The sequence below is a fragment of the Ranitomeya imitator genome, chromosome 2, assembly GCF_032444005.1.
Source record: "Ranitomeya imitator isolate aRanImi1 chromosome 2, aRanImi1.pri, whole genome shotgun sequence".
In the NCBI taxonomy this organism is placed as follows: domain Eukaryota; kingdom Metazoa; phylum Chordata; class Amphibia; order Anura; family Dendrobatidae; genus Ranitomeya; species Ranitomeya imitator.
The window spans coordinates 603948103-603957028 of NC_091283.1; the positions used below are offsets into that span (position 1 = coordinate 603948103).

Here is an 8926-nt window from a genome sequence, read left to right on the forward strand (position 1 = left end):
TAGCTCTCCACAGGTGGTCTTTAGTTTTCAAACAACTCTTCTGACAATTATTTTCACTCCTCTATCTGAAATCTTGTGGGGAGCACCTGGTCATGACTGGTATATGGTGAAATCTTTCCACTTCTAGATTATGGCCCCAAAAGTGCTCACCGGAACATTCAGTAGTATAAAAATTATTATGTAACCAGTATCATCAGTATGTTTTACAACAATAAGGTTGCAATGGTCTAGAAACTACACACTGATTTTACCCATCATGAAATGTTTCTTGCCTGGCATCTTGGTAATGACACCTTTTTATATTATCAGCTGGTTCAACTGATTGCTTATTTTTCCACTGAGTGGCATTATTGCTTTCTAATTACTGATAGATTTCAGCCAGTGCCATGACTTTCTATGGCTTTTTGCACCTCTCTTGCTTCATGTGTTCAATACTTTCCCCTTAGTCATTTCTCATAATTACACATAATTTATGGACATCTATGGTTTGATTTTTTTTGCCTGTGTGGATTGGATGAGTTGTTAATGACATGTCATGTCAATAGCACCTTTAGAAATATATTTATTTAGAAAATTCATCTATGGTATCCATATGCCAGAATAGGCTATACGAGCAGGGTACGTCGTCACACGTCAACCACTTTAAGGACTGATGATTCATTATTTTTTCATGTGTGTAAGCGAGGCCATTTCTGTGGGATACAATTATACACATTTAGAACAAAACAAAGTACAATTTTTTGGGATCAAGTAGCCTATATCTAGCCATATTCTATAAAATCTATTACGGTATGTTGTCTTTAAAAGGATTATTTACTTGAGAAATTATCAGCTATCCACATGTGATAAATTGCTGATCACTGTCGGTCTGAACCGCAAAAGGCCCTATTAGAACATAGTGTTGGCATGCATTGTCTATGGGACTGCCAGAATGGCCATTTGTGATATACCCATAGATGCCAAATGAAGCAATGCTGTGCCAACCCTCGATATCCCAGAGGGCAGACCTCTAGTGATCAGATAATCTATAGATAGGTAATGACTGGCTTTATTACACCAGTAATAAGTGGGAGATTTCATATTTGGGATCTAAAAAAGCATTAAGGCATGCTGAAATCAGACGCTCCCGATTCATTAAGAAGCACACTTCTTAGTCAATTGGGCGAGTCTGAAAAGTGGAGTGCGCCTTGCCACAAATGTTAAGATTTCTGACGGTGTAATTCATGACAAGCTGTGGAACACTTTAATTGTGGATTCATTCCCCCATTTTGCCCTAGATTTGCCCATATTGGTGCAACTGGAAAAATGCACAACATTTTTGCAACTTTTCAAATGTTATATGTCAGATATCTGGAGAAGACACCTTGATAAATAATTTTGAAAGAAATTGGTAGACTCTTGGGGGGGGGAACAAAATGCACTAAAATAACATAACTAAAAGCATTAACTCTTCAATCCCCGCCAACCCAGTGCAGATGCCAGTGCAGTATCTACCAGCATGTGACAGCTGCAGCCAATCTGTGGCCTTACTGATCATGTGACATATTACTGGTATACCCATGAGGTGTACTGGAGAGGGGAGTCTTTTTTTTTTTTTTTTGGAGCATTTTCATCAAAAAAAAATTATTATTATTTTTTTTTTTTGGGGGGGGGGGGGGGGGGAGGATATGCACAAAACATGTTTTACATAAATCAGTCACACGAGACATTTGTATTTCTTATATCAATTTAATTTTTCATCATTACACAGCATTAGATAGTACTTAACCGTGGCTGAAGGCTAGATAAGCCTATGGCTTTGCCACTTACATAACATTTCTCCACTGTACATTTACATCCATTTGCTGGAAGCACTAGGCCTAGTCTAATAGCAGCATTTTCCTATCAAACACTCTGGATTTAAATTGTTCCTGTATCCCATGAGTACACCAAAAATGTTACATATTATCGTACAGAAGTGTAAATGCTTACAGTCTTGGCAAGAGTACCGAAAAATGCATTTCCCACAGAAAAAAAAAGGTTTAAACAATAAAAAGCCAAGTTACCTCTACAAATATAAAGATGCACCAATAAATATAGAAATTTCAGGGTAACTATTAAAGGATATTGAGCTTCTGCCTCTAAGAACTTTAAGAGATCAAATCTCACAGCTGTCAAGTATGGAAACAAGATATAAGATCCAGTATGATGTAGCCCCTGCTACGGTTTTCCCTGATCGAAAAGTATGGTGACTGTGGGCTGCCTGAAAAAAAAAACAAAAAAAAAACGTGGCTTGTGTGGTCATGTGGTTATATACTCCTTGAAAGTCACAGTAAGACAGTTGGCAGTTACATCTGTAATAACAATATTTCCAAAAAATGGTCTAAACACAGTTTGTGGTTCCTCCTTTGCGCAGTCTGATTCAGTGGGTTGTATCTCCGGGGGAGTCACTTGCACCTCATTTTTGCCCAAGCCCTGGTCAGTGTCACACCGGGACTTTACACAGCGCAGGTCTATGGGTTCATCCAAGTCAGAGTCAAGGAGAATGGTGTCTGGCTCTTGTGGACCTAAAGGAAAGTCCTGCGAGCTCTGGTTCTCCAGTCTTTCTGAAGCACTGACGCTTCGAGAGGCGAGGATATTTTTGCACGGTTGGGTTGGCTCGGATATTTCAGATAAGCAGCGCTTTCTAGGATTGGTGTACACTTTATCTCTTGAAGAATCCTTAACGGCGCTGAAGCCGGTGTTGATCTCTTTTTTAGTGGTGAGCTGCAATGGCTTGTCACTGACCGGGTCAACACTCGAATAGGTTCTCTGGAGACCGGCAAGAGGAACTGTGCCTCTATTCCCATAATCATTTGCTGCATTAATCCGGATTTTAGACTCCACTCTCTTCTTCCAGTGTTCCTGCTTTTCCTCTAAGACTTTACAAGTCCTTTCTCCATTACAAGATTCAAGGGTTTCCACTTTGTTTCCAGAAGTAACAGCACCGCAATCTTCCTCCGAAGATTTAATTTTTACTGCCTGCAATCCGTTATCCATATATTTACTCATAACTATGACAATCCTGCCATTTTTATTTTTATTCTTCACAATCTTCATTTTACCCCCAATGCCATTGACGGCCACCTCCTTAGTTGGACCGGTGGAGGTGCCAACAGATGAACTGTTCTTATCTACTCCATTTAAGGCGGTACCGGTACCATTCTTCACATGAACGCCAAAATCCACATACTGGCTATTATGCCATGATGATTCCTTGTTTCTATTGTTTAGATCAGCGGAATGCTGGAAATCTTTCCCAGATGGTTGTTGATCATACATTTTCGGATCTGGCTGATAATGGTGATGTCTCTTACTGTTCAGCTGGTAATAATATTTCTTCTGGCTGCTGGGGTGATGCTTCTCAGTATGATCGTGATCATGGGGTTGATACTGGTGATGCTTTTTACTGTTTAGCTGATATTGATGAGGCTGACTCTTCTTAACGGATGTCATCTCCAGTTTAGAGCGGTGGTCCACAGAGGAGTCCTGAAGGCCACTTAAAATATTAGACCGACGAGCAAAAGAGGGTATCTGCAATGGAAACGAAAGACTTACTAGTAGCTACTCAATATGTCTACACTGTGCAGGTACTACAAGCGCAGAAAGCGAACAATGAGAATTAGGGCTCTATACACTGGAGGATTGTAGCTGATATTCTATCGGACAGCACTTGGACTATTCTGTGGGGCAGTGCTGATCAGCGAAAAACCACAGCATGCAGATTGGACCATACACGGCCATTGAAGTTTATGGGTGTGCGGAAAACATCAGACGGCACTTTGATGACATCTAAGTGCAGTCCGATTCCGCAGACTCACAGAATGGCAAAATTTAGTTCTCCATCTTCTCTGCACCTTTAATACAATTCTTTCATCTGAGAGAATCAGATCACACTAAGCTGAGACTCTGATCAGAATTTCAGTCAAGTGTTATTAGCATAATTGAGCCGATTCTCTCGCACAAGAGAATCAACTCATGTGACCCAGGCTTTAGGGTGCTTTTACACTGAGTTAAGGCACCCATTCAGTGGCCCCGTCAGGGCTATATGTCTGGAGCCCCGGACGCATGCGCCAACATGCCCATAAACTATAAATGATGCAGACAGAGCAGAACACCTGGACGTAATAGACTCTATATAATGTCAGAACGCCTTAGGCTACTTTCACACTAGCGTCGGATTCGGCCCGTCGCATTGCGTCGGGCCGAGATTCCGACGCTAGCGTTTGATGCGTCGCACAACGGGTGCAGCGGATGCATTTCTCCGGCGCATCCGCTGCCCCATTGTGAGGTGCGGAGAGGTGGGGGCAGAGTTCTGGCCGCGCATGCGCGGTCGGAAAAAGCGGTCTGTCGGCAGCAAAAAACGGTTGCGACGTGTGTCAATACGTCGGTAATGTTACTCTATGGGGCAAAAACGCATCCTGAAAACAACGTTGCAGGATGCGTTTTTCCCCCTAAACGACGCATTGCGACGTATGGCAAAAAACGCCAGTGTGAAAGTAGCCTTACTGTTCTAACAAAGTATGGATTGAACATAAATATATTAACTTACTGATAAAATGTGGTGCTTTGGTTTTGGGCCACGTTTTCTGTATCCCAGAATTTGCTCCTGCCTTTCCCTATAGGTAACAGAAAACACACAAACATTATTAAGTAACATTGTATCCTTAATAAAGAAGCCCAGAAGTGGATGCACAGCCTGGGGTAACATCATATGAGAGATGACGCAACAACGTATAACGCCTGACACAACCATGTGGAGAAATACATATGCAGTAATAGATTATAACATGCAAATGTCAATGCCTGCCATTTAGAAGGTAGGAAAAAAATGTCAAATGGCGTTCAGATGCTAATGATCAGGACAAAGTACAACTCACGTCTCGGTAGACTGTTTGTATAATCTTAGCCTGAGGGATGTTTTTCAAAATGAGCCGAGAAACTTTGCAGCAGAGACTTGCACCATTGTAAGAACAGAACCTAAGGATGGCTCAATGGACAACGCCCTTTGTATGGCATAGAAAAGTCAGAATGGATTCACAAGCTGACGAGGATTTATTTTCCAAGACTTCAATACTAAAGGCCTATTACTGGGATATTAATATCCATATATGATATAATGATACCTGGCACTCAACTACTGACTGAAGGGGCAGAAAAGGACCAGACACAACTATAAGGCGCCGGATCTGATAAACAGGATGCGGTGCTCAGCGGGCGTAGGCCACCATTATTAGAAGGAGATAACCCGGCCTTAACTGCTTAAAGGGATATTCTCAAGTTTGAAAAGATATCCCCTATCCACAAGATAGGTAGGACTCCTATGGCCTAGGGCGCTCCTGAGAACCGGAGATGTGAAGAGCCCAGGCCCAATGGAGCGGAGCTCGGTCACGCACATCTTAATGGCAGCGCCCGAGATTTCGGAGTACTGCACTCGGCTGCCATTAGAATGAATGGAGCAGCAGTGCGCATGATCGATCTGTACCCCATTCACCTGGATCACTGTGGCAGTCGGACCACCCACGGATCAGAAAGTTCTATCCCATACTGTGGATAGGGAGCAACTTTAAACATGAGAATAGTCCTTTCCTTCATATTCCCATTAAATGGATCAATTCCGTCTGACAAAACAGCCATTGATCAAGTGACAAAATGCCGTGTGACTGCCAGGAATGACAACACTGCCATCGAAGGAGCAGCGATAGTCAGGGAGGCCAGTATATGTTGTCTTTTTATATTTTGTGCAGCACTGGACAATCCTGTTAAAAGTCCAGGGAAACAAAGAACGGCACCGGGAGCAATCCTAAAAGTCACTACTGACCCCTTAACGAGCCTTGGCATATGCCACAAATTAATAATCGTAACAAAAAAATATACATGGTATATATGTATTCTTAATGTCACACCTGTTCTGAAAGGCAACCAAAAGCCGGGGGTCCAAAATATTTTCCTCTGGTTCCCATGTGTTATACCTGCAAAGCAAAATATAGCAGATTATCTAAGGGGTCATATTGTTACACTTTGCTACTAGGAAAGATTTACTACAGACACTTTGTGCCTTGCCCGACAGTGCCTACAACATGGGGTGCGGCTTAGAATACACCAATATGTACCAAAATTACGACACAAAATACTGGCATCAATAAGCCACACGAGGTGGCACAACACGTCTAGCAAGAAGCACCACATTCATCCCACAGCCGCAGCATTTGCTGCTTTTTCTGCCCGCTCTAGTTTTAGGCCGTGTTCTCACATTGCAGAAATGCGGATTTTTTTTCTTTCTGCAGAACCTTTGCCGCATTTATCTGCTTAAGGAAAGTGCATGTTATTTCCTGGAAACTTATATCCATGGTGTATTTAAAGAAGATGTTAAACCGTCTGTTTTTTTCCCCTATAGAATTTTAATAAGACACCGGTAAAAAAAAATTCATGTAAAAAAAAAATACTTTAACTCTACAAACATATGGGAAAATGCATAAAAAAAGCAGCTGAAATGAAATAGCAGACTGCTAATGCGTATTTTGCTGCAGAAAAAAAAAAATTGGATGGAAAATCCTCAGATTACAGCCCCAGTAAAATGGTTGCGATATTAATAATCTCATCCAGATATTGCTTTTATTTTTCAGGGCAGATATCGGCCCGTTTTGACAATTTTAGCTGGGTGTAGTGATTGGCGGATCTTCGCTATAGATAAGAATGGCCAATATAGTGCCACAGGGAGAGAGATTGGGCAGAGGGGCCGAGCACGCACTTTATAACGTCACCATGGCAGGTGAGGTGTGTATCTATCTAGAGTATATAGATAGATAGATAGATATGGGATAGATAGATAGATAATAGATAGATAATAGATAGATAGATAGATAATAGATAGATAGATAGATAATAGATAGATAGATAATAGATAGATAGATATGGGATAGATAGATATGGGATAGATAGATAATAGATAGATAATAGATAGATAGATAATAGATAGATAATAGATAGATAGATAATAGATAGATAATAGATAGATAGATAATAGATAGATAGATAATAGATAGATAGATATGGGATAGATAGATAATAGATAGATAGATAGATAGATAATAGATAGATAGATAATAGATAGATAGATATGGGATAGATAGATAATAGATAGATAGATAATAGATAGATAATAGATAGATAGATAGATATGGGATAAATAGATAATAGATAGATAGATAATAGATAGATAATAGATAGATAGATATGGGATAGATAGATAATAGATAGATAGATAATAGATAGATAATAGATAGATAGATATGGGATAGATAGATAATAGATAGATAATAGATAGATAGATATGGGATAGATAGATAATAGATAGATAGATAATAGATAGATAGATAATAGATAGATAGATAATAGATAGATAGATAATAGATAGATAATAGATAGATAGATAGATAGATATGGGATAGATAGATAATAGATAGATAGATAGATAGATAGATAGATAATAGATAGATAGATAGATAATAGATAGATAGATATGGGATAGATAGATAATAGATAGATAGATAATAGATAGATAATAGATAGATAGATAGATATGGGATAGATAGATAATAGATAGATAGATAGATAATAGATAGATAGATAGATAATAGATAGATAGATAATAGATAGATAGATAGATAATAGATAGATAGATAGATAATAGATAGATAGATAGATAGATAATAGATAGATAGATAATAGATAATAGATAGATAGATAGATAGATATGGGATAGATAGATAATAGATAGATAGATAATAGATAGATAGATAGATAATAGATAGATAGATAGATAGATAGATAGATATGGGATAGATAGATAATAGATAGATATATCTCAGCTGCTGTATGGGTATATGTGATCATGCCAATGTCGGAGTTGCAGGCATGCCATTCATTTGATTCTCTGCCCCATATTTCACACCCACCGAGAAAAAAAAAAAAAAAAAAGGAGGAAGAAGAAGAAGCAGCAGAAGAAGAAGAGGACTAACTAAATCTACCATGACGTGGAGAGAGAAGAGAGGAAGGCAGGGAAAGAAATTCCATCCTTGGCAAAAAGCGCATTCCCCTCCCCCTCCCCGGCAGTGCCAGTCTGCGCTAACCCCTTCCTTGCCAGCGGCCGGTTAGGAGGAGGCATTACACAGGTGGCACCGGAGAGAACGGTGCAGGACCGGGGGAAGCTGGTGCCATTGCCGACAGCTGCACTACGTGGTGGGGGATGGGGGGATGTCGCCATTGCACGGTAGTGGGCCAGATGACAGCACTTACTTGGAAGACCACCCTCGCCATTTCACCAGATACTCCACTCGGCCCTGCAATGACAGAACATATGGGATGAGCGGCAGCCCCGGTGGCACCGTGCGCCGGGAGTGGAGGGCGCCCGCCTCTCACCTTGCGGATTCGCCTCTTCTCGATGCTTTCCACCGCAAACACATGCTCGCCCGCAGCGGGCAGCTCCATGTCCGCCGTGTCCAGAGGCCGGAGCCTGTGCGGTGTCGCTCGGCCGCGCTCTCCTGCCCCCGCTCGCCTTCCCCTGTCAGCAGCGCAGCCCAGTCCGTCCCCCGGGTGTCATTATGGAGCGGGCGCTGTAATCGGTCCCCGGCTGTATGGTGACAGCGCGGCGCTCATCACCGCCGCTCCGTGCCACCGCGAGCGCAGACTGTCCGCCGGAGCTGCGGAGTCAGGGGCTGCACCGACATCGCGGGGCGGGGCCTCCAGCTGTCACCGAGCGATGACAGCGAGCCGGGATTGGTCAGCGCCGAGGGCAGGCTCCGCCCATCGCAGCAAGGAGCGAGAAGATGGGGGAGGGGAGGAAGTGCCCAGTTCTCCGCCATGCACAGAGCGAACTGCGAGCGGTGCACGGCACATCTGCGGCAGG

General features: G+C 42.0%; 1 protein-coding gene across 1 annotated transcript; it reads right to left on the reverse strand.

Moving 5' to 3' along the window:
• Positions 1-1708: 1708 nt before the first annotated feature.
• CBX4 (chromobox 4) lies at positions 1709-8709 on the reverse strand. Its single transcript, XM_069752418.1, has 5 exons — positions 8440-8709; positions 8317-8360; positions 5925-5990; positions 4571-4637; positions 1709-3552 (listed from the first exon to the last, which is right to left on the reverse strand). Exons 1-5 carry the CDS (start codon positions 8506-8508, stop codon positions 2281-2283), a joined length of 1518 nt encoding a protein of 505 aa, XP_069608519.1. The 5' UTR covers positions 8509-8709; the 3' UTR covers positions 1709-2280.
• Between the last annotated feature and the right edge of the window lie 217 nt (positions 8710-8926).

What these genes read in the sequence shown, in the direction of transcription:
- CBX4 (XM_069752418.1), bottom strand. Translation starts at nt 8,508, where the DNA reads ATGGAGCTGCCCGCTGCGGGCGAGCATGTGTTTGCGGTGGAAAGCATC. An exon ending in TGGCGAGGGTGGTCTTCCAA is followed by an intron (nt 5,991 to 8,316) that starts GTAAGTGCTGTC and finishes TTTGCTTTGCAG; the next exon opens with GTATAACACATGGGAACCAG. An exon ending in CAAAGCACCACATTTTATCA is followed by an intron (nt 3,553 to 4,570) that starts GTAAGTTAATAT and finishes TTTCCATTGCAG; the next exon opens with ATACCCTCTTTTGCTCGTCG.